Genomic DNA, 17,519 nt, shown 5'->3' on the forward strand with positions numbered 1-17,519 from the left:
TTTATGATTTCATCCCCATACGTCCTTGAATTACACTGGAAAAAAAAACACATTGGAACTAGAGTCGAGACTCTTAAAAACATCCACAAGAAAAAATACTCTTGATTCAATCAGATTTAAGCTTAAATCAAGAACCAAGCCTCTTAATTTGAGGGGATTTCCTTTTGATTTAAGCAAAAATCTGATTGAATCAAGAGTCCTTTTTCTTGTCGATGTTTTCAAGAGTCTGGACTCAAGATCCAATGTGTTTTTTGTTTCTAGTGTGTATAAAGTTAAATTGCCCGATTAAAATTGGTCATAGCTGATGTGTGGCTTTGTTCCTTTCTGCTTGACGTAGTCCGAATAATAGTTCCTGATTGCAAAATGAAGTCCAAATGATCCAGCGCGTCGATTTCCGGCCCAGCACAGTGGTTAAGATGCTCCGCACGATTTCGACTAGCGCCTTCAATGTTTCCTGATACCGCACGCTTTGCCGTAGAGTTTGTTTAGTTGCGTGACCCAACCGAACCAGACCCCGAACGAAGGTCAGCTGTCGAATAGAATTTAGAATCACACGAAAAGAAATAATTTTAGTGGTTACGAGATTTCGGATCATACATGATCCTTGGGAAATCTTATATGTACAGTGATTATCACACAATTGGTTAACATAACCAGATGTATGATTAAACTGACCAAAATTTAATGTTGGTTTTACTAGATGCCCTTGGAAGATGTGTAATCAGCTTTACAGAGCTCCTAACATTATTTTTCATCTGCACAGTACGTATTCTAAAGTGCATACCATTACTATGGCTTTTTTCGTGAAATTAACTCAAACTAATAGTTTGTTTTCTGTTTTGTTTCAGGTGAGCACTCATTATTATTTTCCTTCAGGAATGTGTGTTTTTCAGAAGTGGTGAGTAAGACATCAGTTTCACGTTCAATCTCGTTTTAGTTCTTTGAATCGAAAGTACCAATCCACCGAAAGTTTTAAAACTCCAAATTGTAATTGACGTAATATGTGGATACCACTATTGCACCTCTAGTGTGCCCGCTTTTGCATACCTACGAATTGAAAGCGTAACGCCGTGCTATTCTGCCGTGCCAAAGAAGAACTTCGTATGAGCCTTCAGACGTTGCCAAGTTTCCTCCGATGAAAACAAAATTTATTGGGAATATTTTGAATAGTGTTTTACCAAATTTTCAGACAATTTTGTACGTAATTTAATGTATAATATTTGAAAATTTTATGGTAAAGTATGCATGAATCTTGTCAAAAATACACGTTTTACCAAGGGAGATTTGGCAACTCTCGAATGTTCGTACGGCGTTTTTCCTTAGCACGGCAGTATTATCGACGCGATTCGTGCATACCACTATTACGGCTCCGGTGTGCGCAATTTTGCATATCTTACGAATTGCAGGCGGGACAGTGTCTTTTTAACTCTCGTCTCGCTAACTTTCTGGTATAGGTTTTTTTCTTTTCACGACAGTAGCCTCCCGATCGCTAGTGCATTACTATTATGACTATGCAGAATCAATGAAGGGAAGGATCACCTGTTGCGTCCGACGGCGTCCAGGGGGGGGGGTGGGGGGGGGGGGTTGGGGAGGTACGTCAAACTCGGGCGAGACATTGACGAGCCCCGCTTTCGTGCGGGGCCCGGTGCCGAACCGGAGATGAGCGGCGCAGCCTTGGATCCGCAGCGCATCCGAGCGCGGAGGGCGGGCGTCTCGCGGTTTAATGGTTTCGCCGTTGTGTTTCCTCATTACACTCCCGTGACGTCACATCCTTCCTCCCACGAGCGCCCCCCATCCCCATCGCCAGCCGCTGGGCCCGGCACGATGCTTCCACTTCTTAGAGCCCGGAACACGGTGGCAGATACTAGTGGTACACCCAAAGGGCGATCTTCGTGTCGAGGACTTGGAGAATGTCGACAGGGGGGCGGCTTCTCGAACATTCAGAAAAAGAAAATCACTTTGGATCTAGAGTCCAGACTCTTAAAAACATCGACAAGCAAAAGTACTCTTGATTCATTCAGAATCTAGCTTAAATCAAGAACCAAGCCCCTTAATTTAAGCTGATTTCGTTTTGATTCAAGCAAAATCCGATTGAATCAAGAGTATTTTTTCTTGTCAATGTTTTCAATACTCTGGACTCTAGATCCAATGTGTTTTTTTCCAGTGAAGAGCTGAGGGAAACCTGGAAAAGTCGGGAAATTTGTTCAACTCTGGAAAGTCAGTGAATAGCATTGAAATTCACTCTGCGCAGGTTCAAAAATGTCATTATTTTGAAATTCCCAAATAGAGTGCAAAAAACACCGAGAAAAAAAAAGGGGGAAACAGTGAAAAACATTTTTGTGAGTTATGCCGAAAGAGCATTTGAAAACCCTTTGAAGAAGGACTTTTTTGTTCAAACCCCTAAAAAGTCAGGGGAAAGTCCGGAAATTTTGCAACTCAATAAGGCCTGTACCCTGCTGGAATTAACAGTAAACAAAATCCTGGAGGTCAGGGTTTTTGTCAAGAGAGCGGTTTTAACAACAACCAATGCCTTCTCTTATCTTTCTAAGATAAAGTCGTATTGATTTTTATATCGACGCTTGTATGGTTTCCGATGGTCCGCTTTGACTTGCCTTTACATTATGAAATTAATTTTAACTTAACTAAATTTAAAATTTTTCTTCGTTTCACCCAAGATTATTTGGCAGCAAATGAGAGGATACCTCCAGTTTTCATGATAGGAAATCAGGGAAATATTTGAAATAAAAAAGAAAAGAAAGGAAAAGCAGTGTTTTTAAAAATGATGGTATAAATCGAACACTCGATGTTCCATATCGTTCAAACTCTTACCTCCATCGATTGGAACTTGTTTTGACTCAAGACTTACACGATAATGCAATGACAGCTTCCTATGCTTTGGAGCCAGATAAGTTAAGAATATCCAAATGAAGATTAAACTAAAAAAGTGTTTCCTTCGGAAAGTACACTAAAAAGTACGCCAACCAGCAATTTTTTGTGAAACTATTCCATGCAAATTTATTTTGACTTACGTCGATCGAGTAGGAGTCGGGTCTACGAAGGCTGTTTTCCTCGATCGTCGGTTAGTCATTTTTGCGCCGTTTCGAACAATGATTCACTCGACGCGACGTTTGCCAGTGGGTGATATACGACGAATTCGGTTCGGCCAAGGATTTGACACCCTTGCGGTCGTAAATTACAAGAATGAGCGGAGATATGACGTCATACGGGTGCACTTTGCGCGCCCAGTCGAGCTTTCACGGGGCACTCGAGCGGAGCGGCGAAAAATCCATTCTCCGCGCTCACCGACGCTGAAAGTGAGTGACCAGTGGCTGTTGAGCTCACGCGCAAATTTTTAGAGGTCATATTCAGCAATGGCTGCATGCGCCCTCAAGTGTGGCGTTGCCAATCGTGGCAAATTTCCAGTGAAATAGCGTATCATAAACGTGAAATTTGGTGGCATCTTTCTACTCATGCGTGCCACTTCTTCATCACGCGTATCATCCTCAACGATCAACGATCGATTATCGATACTTCCCCATTTGGAGCTGTGGCAAAGAATCGATTATTAAAGTGTTCGTTGCGGACACCCTGTTTATCGATCCTTTCTCATAGGTTTAAATTGCAGATCAATCGATACATCGCAGAGCACATCAAGTCGCTGCGGCTACCGTGAACGTTAAGCGTTAGGGTTATCGGTCTCGGATCATCAGCGTGATTTTCACCTCTACGAAATTTAAAATTGAGAAGATTCAACAAGATGACTGCATTTTATGCTGATGCAAGACTGCATGAATTATTCACGGCCTTGATCAGCCTTCGATACTCCGAGTTATAATTTACTTTTAGTATTCATGAATTACCTCTTTAAACATTCCACAGAGCCAAGAATAGAAACACTTACTTTGCAATGTTGAAATACGTGAGCTGAAGCCAGCTGCCTTTCCGGAACGAAATTTTATGAATTCGGATCTCAGTAAAACAAGCGAGAAAGCTCTAATACGCTCGTAACAGAGAGGAGCTCAGCTGTCTTCCATGTAGGCGCGTTTTTTAGTTCCCCGAAGAAGATGAGCACCGTTGAGATGAAAGAACTCGCTCACCTCAATTCCAACTATCAATTTTGAGAAAACCACACTACCGCTGAAATAATGAGCTATACAAAAACGATTATTGCCCTTTATGCTTTGACATCAGAAGCATTAAACACAGTTTAATCTACTCTATATTATGTTAGGCCCCTCTCTGTCATCTTGTTGTTGAGCTGGTGCGCAATTTGAATGCATTCGCATTGCCACTAGTATACAAGAATTCTAGAAGCAGGTTGAAGTCGAAAAGCGCTCCCTATCGGCAGAGCGCGCGCTAAAAAAAACCTAACAAAATGTTGTTGTTGGAGTGAAAAAAAATGACGTATTGGAACAATTTCCACTCTGAAAATAACTGAAATAATTTTCATATAGAAAACTGCTTACTCGTCAGTTACCCACTGCGTCGAGGAAAACACTCGTTGTTTCAAATATAAGTATTTTACCGGAAACCGGTTTTTGGGCGAAAAGTGGAATTTTGTGTGATTTTTTCTCAAATCAAATGAATCTGCTTATAACAAATTGGTCAAACTTATGCTTTCTGACACTGGAAAAAAAACACATTGGATCTAGAGTCGAGACTCTTGAAAACATCGACAAGAAAAAGTACTCTCTGATTCAATCAGAATTTTGCTTGAATCAAGAACCAAGCCTCTTAATTTAAGCGGATTCGTTTGATTCAAGCAAAATTCCGATTGAATCAAGAGTATTTTTCTTGTCAATGTTTTCAAGAGTCTGGACTCTAGATCCGATGTGGTTTTTTTTCCAGTGGATTAAAACAGATTCTGAAATAAGAATTTTTCAGTATTGTTTGGTGGGTTTCTATTACCCTCAATCATCAGGGAATTTCATCAAAATGCGTCGGAGAAATGAGGAAAATGTCAGGTAATGTCATTTTCTGAATTCCGTGGGAGCCCTGATCGGAAGGATACTTTTCTGGGGAAATGCGTCTGGAAGTGGCATCGCTGTGGGCGCTGCAGTGGGAGCAGGGTGCATGCATCGGGGCTGCATTTGAGCCCTCGGCTCTTGGGCTCCGTAATTCGTCAATATTTGCCGGAGCGAGCGGAGCCCAGCATCAGGCATCATGATACACTGCACTTGCCCCTTTTAATGCCTCAACCCGTCCCGCCTTGCCACATCCGCCGGAAAATGCGAGCCTTTTTTCCTTGATTTGTGTGCGGACCAACGGATACCGCCGTAAATCTTGCAATTTTGTGCCCGTCCGGATCCAGAGCCAGGGCTTTTTGTTGGCACTCCCAATGCAACTGTGCAAGGCGCGCCATGCTGCCTGATTTTCGGACATTTTCCAGTTCGTTATTTCAATACCAAGTGGTCTCAGTGGAGAGGAAACCTGGAAATCGAAAGCTATACCCCTATTTGTTGATGTTTTTTTTCAAAAATTTCTCTAACATTATCGTGTTTTCCGTTTGCGAATTCTCCTTTTTCTGATGTTCTTCCTAAATTGTAAAATGTCTACCCTGCTGCTGTATCAGGAAAACTGGTCATTTCATATTTTGGCTCTGCCAGTGCTAACTGTAGCTAATAATTGTTAGGCACATTTTCAGTCATAGAAGTCACATTCTGATATAAAGGAACTTCGTGATCGCAAGACGAAGGAAAATAAAACATTTAACTTGACTGAACTCACAGAAAGAATTTTAATGCAAATGATCTTGCGTTCTCATGGTCTGTAATGAAAAAGTGTTCCTGCTATGGTATGAGTAATATCAAGGGTGCAGATTGTTCCAAGCCTCCGCAATTTCCTGCAGCGCGTTAAGTTAGCGCAGGGAGGTCAACACAACGCGCTGATCGAAAGTTTTTTAGATTATTTTTGGATGTGTGCCGAAGTCTCATTACTCCGCAAGAGTTAAAAATCTGAAAAATTTCGAACTTAAAAAAAAAAAATTAACCAGCCTCAGCATCTCCGGATTTTTAGGAAACTTTCACAATTTGGTTTCGGCCGAGAAAATGCGTAGCCTTGAAGATAACGATGGATGCGGGTTATTTTGTAGGTGCCTGAGAAGTTTTTTTTTTTTTTTTTTTTTTTTTTTTTTTTTTTTTTTTTTAACGTTAGTAAGCTTCTCCTTGGAATAAAATTCATTATCATCCCCTCTAAAATGTAATCTATATGGCACCGTCGAATTCTATATAAATTTTGATTTCTTTGAATTCTTATCTTTTGACTTCTAAATCAACGGTTTAGCACGCGGCAGTAAGTATAGAAAACTCGAAACGGATCCGTTGGTTATTTTCCTTCAACTTTCCGAATCCTCACTACATCAGTGTCCTGTGAAAGGGGTTTCAGAGGGTTTTTTTTCGAAAGTTCGAGCCAGCAGACCCGGCAGCGGCGCTGGGCGCGGGAAATTCCAATTTATGACGGGGAATGGCGAAAACCGCTCGTGCCAACCCGACGGAAAGGATTCGTAATTTATTTTGTTCCTTGGGCGGAATCCCTGTTGCCGTCCAAGTTCTCGTTTTGATGATTCGGCTCCGCGCTGCGCTGTTGGCGCCCCTCAGCCTCGGTTGCAGTCGTAACGGAACCGGGAGTCCTTTCCGACTCAGCCCGATCGATCCGCTTTCCCGCGATGAGCCTCATAATCGAATGCGCACGGCTCTTAAACCGGGAGTCGGGATTGTCGGGATGCAAGGCGCAGCTGCCATTCCCCCCGGGAAACTCCATCTTAATGACTTTTTGTCATCTACAGTTCCTTCATAGGTAGAGTTATAAGACTTGTCGGCTCATGGCCGTCAAGTCCGTCATGGCAAACCGGAGTAAAGATAGCACACACTGGGGAAAAAAAATACATTGGATCTAGAGTCCAGACTCTTGAACACATTGACAAGAAAAAATACTCTTGATTCAATCAGATTTAAGCTTAAATCATAAGGAAATCCGCTCAAATTAAGAAGCTTGGTTCTTGATTTAAGCAAAAATCCGATTGAATCAAGAGTATTTTTTCTTGTCGATGTTTTTTAGAGTCTGGACTCTAGATCCAATGTGAGTGTGTTTTTTTCCTATGCATTTTGAATGTTTCAGGGATGCAGAATCTTCCAAGCTTTCACATATTCACTCGCCCGCTAGCCGGCTTTCCAAATTTTTCTCATCCGTTTTCCGGTTTTCTTCCTTTTTCGCTTAATTTTCGACTTTTGGCTGTTCAAAATCTTCCCTCCTTCCACATTATGGGGGTTTCCACATTTTCACGCGCCCGAGCATTTTCTGGACCCCTGGAATGTTTTTTTGTAATCTTCAAAAAAAATCAATTCATTCCTGACTTTCTCTCCTCCTTTCCCTCTCTCATTTCATTTATTCCCTGACGTAAGTCCCCGGTCTATTACAGTTTAAAATCTTTGCAATAGATGAAAATATGATATGTCCCCCGGTTTTTGACACCGTGGAGGCCAAAATACGGGAACCAGTCAGTACTCTCGATGGCTCACGAAAAAATACGGATTCACCGGATCGTATTCACACGCTCCACCCGATTCGACGAGAAAATACGCGTTTAGAGACTCATGTCTTCATCCGACACAACGGTTCTATTCGATCAGATTCAATTGAATAAGTTTCTTATGCTGTCTCGGCCCGGTCGGGGTCGGGCAGCTCAACGGATCATCTCACCAAAGGGGCGCTGGAAGTGTGTCAGTATTCGCGGTGAACGTGTGTATCCAATTCAGCCGAACCGAGTTTTGGCGGATTCCGGCAAGTCGATCCGATTCGGCGCTCGGACGTCCGGACGTGGCCCGCACGCGCTTTTACGTCGCGATAACGGCAGTGCTTCACGTCTTTTCGCCCATCGTCCGCCTCTCGTCTCTTGTGCACACGTGCTCACTCAAATTCCCAGAACGCAACTCTGTCATAAGAATAACCGGCGACGAGATTAATGGACACCGGCGATGGCGGCCCGAAAACCGGTCCAGGGCAGCATCGGATCGGCCGGGAACAATACGAGCGGAATTGTTAATCAAATTTCAGACGTCGGGACCCGAAAAGGCAAGACGAGCGCTTATAAATATCCTCCAAGTCGGGAAAAAGCTGAGGGGACCGAAACAATCGACATGTTATATTATTACGGACAATCGCGCTGCATTTTGATGGATTCGGGATTCGAGAGGAAGAAGAGGCGACCTCCTTTTCGTGCGAGTTGCGTCTCAAGAACGTATCAGCGGCGCGGCGTGAATGATCGGTATTCGATATTTTTCCGTTTGAAGCTGTGGTAAAGAATCGATTATGAAGGTGTTCGCTGCGAACACCCTATCTATCGATCCTTTTCCGTAGGTTTAAATGGCAGATCATGCGATACATCGCCAAGCACGATATATGTCGTATCCTCTTGTCAGGACGTTGCCGTCACAAATATTCGTCTTCATCTCAGATTCGACGGAAGATTTCATTTCTCAAGTGTCTTCCACTTTCCTTCGTGATTTTTTTAGATGTTGCAGAGCAACATATGAGGACAAGGATTGGTGTGGATAAATTACAGCTTCTCGAAGATTGATACTAACATCTGTTATTGGAGACCCATTAGAAAACATTCAATCAGGCTAAAAAAAGCTGTAAGAGCATGTAATCAGGAAAAGTCTGATTCGAAGGTGGCAAAAAACATCTGATTTTCATCATCAATTTTAATTTTGCAAAAGCAAATTCCCCTGAAAAAACTTAATAGTCCCCAAAGTTGACCAAGCCGGCCAAATTTGATCCCAACTTTGTTGTTATTAAGATTCTAACATTGTGCGAGACGCTATGATTTGCATCACCACAACATTTGAGGACATTCAATGTACAATCTTTAAGTCAAGACATTCAGTTTGACAAAGGTCTTCGACTTGTATTATTACTCCTACTAGAAGGCGGCTAAAGGAGAACGAAGAATTTGTTTGGTTCATGGTTAGCCAAAATTCCGTTTGCCTTGGGAGAATGCTGGTACGTGTTTTTTAATCATCTTGATCTAAATGGAAAGTTTCCTCAGTGCGATGTAAGATCATCGACCGTCAATACGCGATTTTTCATGGCAAGGCAACGGACCCTTACTCGGGTCCCCTCCAAATGATATGGACAAATATTATGGAATAGTAAGTGCTTGATGCAAAGCCACAACTTGGTTCAATAATGGAATTAATTCAATAGGGAGAATACAAAAGGATAAGTCTCTCCGGAGAGAAGTGAAAGTGAAGCAGAGTAGGAGAGACCCTGAGAGAGGCCACCGAAAATATCAAACGACAGAAAGCTCGCCAGGACGGGGCCGCGTGAGGGGGGCGGGGGAGGGGGTGCGAAGCGATAATTGAGTTTTTATGAAAGGCGTTATTGATGTGGATGTATTCACCGTTTGACGGATGCCGGCGCGGGCACGCGGCGCGTAGCGGAACCGTAATCCTCCGTGCTTGGCTGCTCTCAGCCCCGGGATTTTCGCCCCCCCCCCCCCGCACCCCCCGGAAAACCGCCCCGCGCCGGGGACCCGGAGGGAGCGTCCCCGAAAGGGTGACCGTGATTTTCTTTGAAGGCCTTCTTTTTCCGCGGGCGCCTCCAGATAGTCCCCAATTACCCCTTGATCCTCCGCTCCCTCGACGCACCTTTTTTTCAAATTGGACTGTCTGTCGAGTGCACGTGCAGGTCTGCGTGAAGCGATCTGTCAAGCGAAGTGAAATGGAAAGAAAAATACAGGAGAGGAAGAATGGAAAATGGTACCAATCAGAGACAAAACAGAAAAAGTTTCGAAAATTTTAAAAATCAGTGCCAATCCAAGTGGTGCACAGGGGAAAAAGGTGGAATTCATTTTACTTTGTACCAGTGTAATATTTACACGGAAGGGAATGACAAAACAGCATTACAGAAGTGCGTATTTGAACATCTTCTTGTTCTCGTGAGAAAAGCGAAAGCGCCTTCAATTTTGAACATGCAACACGCACATCCGTGGGACTCGAATAGTTGCGTCAAGGTGGTCAAGGCGCCACTTACGAACTCGGTTTTTTCAACAAATTGTTTTCGATGAAAGGAACCTTTCGTGCTGCGTGATCACCGCGGTATATTTTGAATATTCATGGAGCAGCATTTCCATCTGTCAACCATTGCAATGTCAGTTGGGTCTCGCGAAATTCGAGTAACATAATCGGAGTGAGGAAGAATAATTTATATATATTGCGCGCACATTCGGGTTGAATTCTAAACATCGTTTTGTTCGAGGAGCTGAATTACCTGGATAAACTTTGACGAAGAACCGAGTTCGAGGAAAGTTCTGAACTTTTTGTTTGCCGCTAACTGCTCCTCGCCGAGTAGTTATATATCTGAACTTTCATTTTCAGCGTTTCCTTCCCGTAATAGCGTAATTCCACTCCGTCTCAATTTTATACCCCCACCTACAGAAATGCCGTCTCCCCTTTTGTCCCGAGATTGCAGCGTTTAGGGAATTATGAAGCAGTGCAATTTATTCAGTTTTGAGTTTACGTATTCTGAAGAACATTCTATCGATCATTGACTCTTAGGTAGAAGCTTCTTTGACATATTTTACTTACACGTTCACTATAAGGATGATTCTTTAGCACATTCGTCGTCTCCAAACCAATAAACTAACTCAACTTATATTAAAAATTTTTATCATACCAAGTTTTTCCCAACATAGTATCACGCAAACTCGCAATACCACTCAATTATTTTGTTCTAATTATTTAGATAACGTGGACAATTGCATAGTCCCCCAGATCACAGCGCTGGGTTCTGCGATGCATTATTATTACCTCGTATTTTTGTTTCGTAAATTCGCCCTCAGTTTTGCTGGCATTCATATTTTACCGTATTTTTGTTTCAGGTCAGTTTATATCCCACAACTTGACGATCGTAAATTTTGGTGAGTTAAAATTGCATGTTCCTCTGCCGAGCTGTATGTTATTCTCGACCTAATACCATTTAGTTCCGCCTCGACCGCATTTTATTCCATCTGGTCACGCGAGTTCAATTCAACCCCAACTCCTCCTCTAAAAGCCTCGTTTCTCGTATTTCCCTCTCAGATAAGGGGAATCTTGATGAATGTGCCTGAATTTAATTAAGGAAAAGTGGTAATCGATGCAATTAAAGCAGCATTGCCAAATTTTTCTCCCGTCATCCTGGGGAAATGGCATCTTTATAATTTACAGGGAAGATCGCTATAGAGTGTGTTTTCTACTTTCAGACTTTTTCGACTTGTATTTACCGACAGACTCAGATTTTTAGTAAATTCACATCTGAAATCAATCCAATCAAAGAAGTTTCTTTTTATTAACATTTTTATCGATTAAAGCATCTAGCCTATCCAAATCTGAAGTAACGTGTTTTTTGTGAAATTAAAAGGGGTCAGGGAAATTATTTTATTCATTTTTTGTTTTTTCTCCATCTTTTCATTTTTTTAGTTGAAGTTTATAGAAACTACGATAGTAGCGGTGAAAGAAAACTTTAATTTTGACGGATACAAGTGATTTTGCCCAGCATCCCAGAAAAGATAGAGCACAGTGCCTTGACAATAGGATCAATTGAATATGTGTGCGCACGAAGCAAATTTCAAAGTCTCCTGAAATGTAGTCAGGAATTCTGTAATAAATATGAAGCACTCGAGGAAAACACTTATTCCCATAGTTTAAGGACAACACAAATTTTGAAGATATTCATGGACATCCGCAAAAAGCCCGACATCACTTGGAGGGAAACACTCCCCTTATATACCTTCGCCATTCCTCATCTTAAATAGCACACTTCCCTCCTGTTTCCATAACACTTTTTTCGCGTTTCTTTTCCTTTATCTCCTCCTCAGATCGGGCCATTTGTTTTTATTAAACGGTGTCGGCACAAGGAGCACGCGCGGAGGGATGACGACATCGCGTTTCGCAGTCAAGACACGGTAATTACCGCAAGGGATGATCGTGCCCACCTCTCATCCCTTCAACCCCTCACCGCCGCAACAATAGAAGGAGCAAAACATTGCACCTCCCGTCCGGGGGTTGCGTGATGTCCCCGGCAACCTTATTTTCGCTACCTGGCAGGGCCGAGACGGAGGCAAGGGATGGCCTCGTGGCGACCTTGGGCTTATCCTGATTTGGGGTGGCGCGGCCGGAGGGTCAACGCCCGCCCGCTCGTGTCCCTCCCCGCCCCTCGGGAAACCGCGCAACCCCCGCCGGAGACCCCGCGCGGATACGTTGTTTCGCCGCTGCGCCGCGGGGAGGGTCCTGGGAATCCTTTCAGGATCATAACACGTGCATTATTGTTCGAATGTTTCGGGAACAGATAATTCGGGTCGTCCCGATTGCCCATTCGCGGAGCCGGGTCAGGACCTCCGCGTCGAGTGTCTTTTTATGGACTCTGTTTTTCCTTTCCGGTGACTTCATTTGCCGGATCCCCCCCCCCCCCCCCCCCATCGATGATCCCTTCTCCGGAGGGTGGCCATTCTAGCGTGGATTTATGTCTCTTGGACGTAAGAGAGTGATTCGGATCAAAGCACCGAGCCTCTGTTACTTGCGGGCGCTTCAAGTGCAAAAAAGAATCCTCGTCTCCTGTGTTGAGGAAAAACCCCGTATGAACATTCGAATTTTCCCTGATTTCCCGCGATAAAGTATACAATTTTTTTAGGGACGTCATATATATCTCCTTGAACTTTTCGATACTTTATATCTAATTGTGGATGCAGTTCTCTGAAATATTGAAAAAGAAAAAAAACATATGCATTTGCTATTTTCCCGGAAAATGTATTTTTTCCTAAAGGATATTCAGCAGAGTGTAAAAACTCATCCGGCGTTCCGTATAATAGGGTAGTAATCTCGCCTCCCAATTACGAAGTAGTAAAACATAACAAGAATATTTCTCTAACTTTGAATGTAAGAATGTATGTAACGAACCGTACAATATGTGGATAAACTATAAAGCGAATTTATTGAAGTTTCACTTGCTCATGAAAATCATAATGAACTTACAAACAAATGAAACAAATCGTTTATTAGGCGATATATATGTATCTATGTGCATATGTTTAAATTTGTAAGTCGTTAATTTTTCATTATTTCTTTTAATATAATTGTATTTATATTACTTCTATTATATCATTGTTCATAAATATTTTCAAAGCTCAATTATTTAGCAGCGGTTCATCTTTATTTAACCGTTATGTAGTTCTACTCACGTTCCAAATACATTTGTGTAGGGTCAGAAAATCGTGGTACACTAAAATCTGTTGTTGGAATCATCTGTCTTAATAATACCAGAAAATCAGCCATTCTATAATATAGATAATGTATAGTTTTGCCACTCTTTGTCCGTAATATTCTCAGTGGTGAGGTGTGAATGGTCGATTATCGATATGTCCCCCTTTGAAGCTGTGTATAAGAATCGATTATTTAGGTGTGCCCTGTTCATCGATCCTTTTCCGTAGGTTAAAACGTCATATCAATCTATGTATCGCAAAGCCGGCACGCCACGCCACTGAGTATTGTCTCAAACTGCGGTTGCAACCTGACAACACTATGGCAAGCGGCGCACATTCCTAACGAAAAGCCCGGGGAAGGGGGTGGGGGTGGGAGGGAAAGCGCTGATAGCGTAAAATGTCAGACGATCTCGCCTCGCAGCGAAGTTGCAATGCAATCCGTATTTGCTTAACGATCGCGTCTCGGGCCTGAAAATTCCGAGCGTGGGGCGCCGGGTGGCGGAGGGGGGGGGGCGAGGGCGAGGTGGGGTATGCGAGACGGGTGGAAAATTATAACGACGGAGGCGTGAGAAAAACTTCCCGATGCGATGGTTCCCGAGCTTTTTATTCAAATGAAGCGAGGTCTCATTTTTATCGGCGAACGGCTGGAAGTTTTGTTTCAGCGTATCCATTCCACCTCGAGGAACGCCCAACTTCGAGAACTTGGCCAACTCCTGTCTCCTTTTTCCTCGGCGCCCGTAATTTCGGCGCTCCGTGCCGTGGCGCAGTCTCCGAGACGCCCGTTTTTTACCGGGACTTCCGGGTTTAAGCTCCGAGTTTAGCTCGCTTCGTCGGAGAGGTGCGGTGCGCCGTAGGGATGAAACCGGAGACGGTGCCCGGTTCGATCCCGGCGGAGTCCCTAATGACGTGTGGAAAGGCACGACCAGTCTGCCTTGATAGAGAAGAGAGCAGTAAGTGTATGATGGGCTGAACCTCGAGACACATTAAAGCATGTGCTAACGTCTACCAGAATTTTCACGGATCGGCCATTCGCGAACTGCGTAGGCAGTGGGAAAATTGCGTAGGCGGTAGCCCTTGAATATTGGATGATATTTTTAAAAGTTGCTACGTTTTGATTAAAATACGCTCCATTTTTGCGTCCACCTTTCGAGGTTGAGCACGCGCGTTTCCCTTCAGGCATTTTCTAAACAGCACACGCATCTTGATTTGCAAGTCCAGAATCGGGAGCTAACCGAGAGATTGGGCACTCGGCGCAATGCTTGAAGTATTCCTACAGGTTTGCAGGCGCCTCTCGCGATCGTCTTTCGTGTTCGTGCTAAGCTCCAAATTTCGGGAATTTTCTTCCGGAAGATGATGCCCTTCTCAAAAACCCGGTCACAAGTCAGAAAACAAAAAAACTTCCTCGAATACCTTCAACAATGAAACATAGCTTTGTCTCTTTTCCGCTGACCTAAAGACTTTAACGCAGAGTAGAAAAGTTAAATGGGGCAAAACGCGCGATGCAAGTATGTCGACCTCCAAAAAGAAAAAAAATTGCATATCCACAAAATGGAAAACATGGTGTTTTACATCATCCTATCTACGCAGCTCAACTTTTCGAGGGGCCAGATTAAATATTCGAGTTGACTCTCCTTCCCTTCCTCCAAACTCGCTGAACCTGCCGCAGTTTCACAGTGTCTCAAAGAAACAGTTTTCTCTGTCATCACAAACGTGAACACTAATCCAAATAATCACACAATAAGAACCGCCTTGTTACCACCTTTTTAATCACGCGATATCCAGCTGATATATCAGTCATTGTAAGACGCGTCATCTGAAAACCTGGCACTCGACTCAAGTTTTCCTCTTTCCTGTTTTTAATCTCATTTATATTCGCGAGAAAAGTTTTCGCGAGGTGGAATTGAATTTATGCGGCCGGCATCTAAATTCAGGACCGACTCCTGGAGAGGATCCGTCCGTAGACCTCGACGACCGTTGATGTCAAAATTCCCGCATGAATTCGCCCCCTGCGTCGCACAAAGGGTCGAGTGAATAAAAGCGGTCGGACATGGAATTTTTGACTGAAACTGCAAATTTGGATGTTTATCGTCACATTTTAAATTTCAAGGGGTGTTTCTGGAAGATAATTTCACGAGAAAACCGACGGACCCACTTTTAGAACCTCATAGTTTTGTATGAACGGAGTTAAAAGCTTTTAAATTTTTCAAATTTCGTCCGACCTTCCCCGTTGACTCGATCCACTGAGCGTTGTGTCGCTGTCGATTCTTTTTCACTCCGTAAGGAGTTCTGTCTCCGTGAAGAGGAGATGCGGTCAGTGCGGAAATTGACCCTCTAAGAAAATAAATCTTCCAGGAACGCAGTCTGTTTCTAGTCGATCAGCATGGCAGCAACTTTAGAAGCCAAATTACGGATGACGGCAACTCGGTGGCGTCCCTTCTCTCCCGGCCCACCCCGCCCTTCCGGTATCCTGCTCGCCTCCCTGCGCACCCCGTTGTTTTCTCCAAACGTTAAGTAAGTTTTCCGGGTAAACAACTTTAATCTCGTTAAATTTCGTGGAGATCCAAGCGATTACGATTGTTTTCGTTTTGCCGCATCAAAGGACGCGCGGACTAGCGCGAGCGTCGGGGTTTCGTGGTCTAACCGGATTTTTGCTCCGGTTTCAGTGGCGTGGCGTGAATTGCGATGTATCGATTGTTCTGCCATTTATACCTGTGGTAAAGAATCGATTATTAAGGTGTTCGCTGCGAACACCCTGTTTATCGATCCTTTTCCATAGGTTAAATGGCATAACAATCGATATATCGCAAAGCACGCCACGCCACGCCACTGTCCGGTTTGGCCATCTTTCCGCACGGTGGTCCCTTGCCGTGCTAAAGAAGAACGCCGTATGAACCTTCAGGTGTTGTCAAATTTACCTCGATAAAATAAGAATTTACTATGAAAAGTGTTAAATCTTTTTCTTTCAATTTTTCAGACAATTTGGTTCGTAATATATTCTAATAAAATATATGAAAATTTCTGGGGAAAATATGCAGAACTTTCCCCCAAAATGCACATTTTATCTGGGGAAATTTGGCAACTTTTGAATGTTCACACGGCGTTCTTCCTTTTAAGCACGGTAGTGTGGTACTCCGTGTGATGTTGCCTTTAGTATTCGACGTAGGAATTTGATGGTCCAATGGATTTAATGAATTTTCCCTAAGCTAGATTAAGTACCTCAATAGAGCACGACTTTAAGACCATGTAACATGCCCCATTTTACAGAAATGATTGATTCGGTGCAGCTGTATCTAAATGAACGATTCGAGAGCTTCAATACTCTTTTTCCTTGCGTTGATACATAATTAAATGGGCGAAAATTTACAATAGGGGACATTTCAGGGCAAAAAAGTCAAAAACCAAGTTCATCATTTCCCCTGGAATTTGTGTTTTTCTCAATGTGTAATTCTGGACGATTTCTGTGATCTAGAAACGTGTATGGTCCCAATGTTTTCGGATTTTATTTTGTTTATTATTTTTTTTTTTTTTTATACACTCTGTTTTCCCCTGTCAAATCTCAGCTATTTGTGACGGTCGTGCGCGTGTGACGGTTGTCAGTTTCGAAAGATCCTCTCGTTCGATCTCACTTTGCCTCTTTGATTTTGAGGAAAAATGAAAGAGGTACGAAGGAACGGAAAAAAACGACGCGCGTTGTTGTCTCGAAATTCACCGCTCGCTGCACTCGAAAAAAAAACAAAAATAAAACACATAGGATCTAGAGTCCAGACTCTTGCAAACATCGACAAGAAAAAATACTCTTGATTAAATCGGATTTTTGCTTGAATCAAAACGAAATCCGCTTAAATTAAGAGGCTTGGTTCTTGATTTAAGCTAGATTCTGATTGAATCAAGAGTACTTTTTCTTGTCGATGCTGGATCTAGAGTCTGGACTCTAGATCCAATGTGTTCATTTTCCAGTGTGGCATAAGCTTCATCAATTGTCGGAGAAGGCACCTCTGGGTATGGACGGACAGTGATGAAGGTCACGGCTGCGCATCGCAAAGGAAACTGCGGGGCTTGTCTATGGCTGCGCCCGCGCCTGTCGCCGCACAGTGGGCCGAATCCACGGAAGAAGTCTAGTCACAATGCGGAAACTTAAAACGCTTTTGTCCTCGTCTTTACAAAACGCAAAAGTTGGTCCATTGGTTTTCTCGTGTAATTTTCCTCCCATAGCATCCCTTACAGTGTAAAAACTATAGAAATAAACTTAAAAATATCAAATTTTTGAGGGAAAAAATTCATGTTC

At 43.2% G+C, this 17,519-nt stretch overlaps 1 protein-coding gene across 13 annotated transcripts in view; it reads left to right on the top strand.

Annotated features, from left to right (window-relative positions):
* mbl (splicing regulator muscleblind) overlaps positions 1–17,519 on the top strand; it is a 302,565-nt gene that overhangs the window by 177,492 nt on the left and 107,554 nt on the right. The window contains exon 3 of one of the 13 annotated variants that reach the window (XM_072300067.1): positions 10,880–12,674. The exons of 11 other annotated variants lie outside the window; for them this stretch is intronic. In XM_072300067.1, coding sequence (XP_072156168.1) covers positions 10,880–10,903 — 24 coding nt within the window. In that variant the 3' untranslated portion in view covers positions 10,904–12,674. Of the gene's footprint in view, positions 1–848; positions 994–10,879; positions 12,675–17,519 lie in introns of those variants that run through there. One more of the 13 variants, XM_072300066.1, reaches the window with a different exon arrangement.

The sequence above is a fragment of the Bemisia tabaci genome, chromosome 4, assembly GCF_918797505.1.
Source record: "Bemisia tabaci chromosome 4, PGI_BMITA_v3".
Classification (NCBI taxonomy): domain Eukaryota; kingdom Metazoa; phylum Arthropoda; class Insecta; order Hemiptera; family Aleyrodidae; genus Bemisia; species Bemisia tabaci.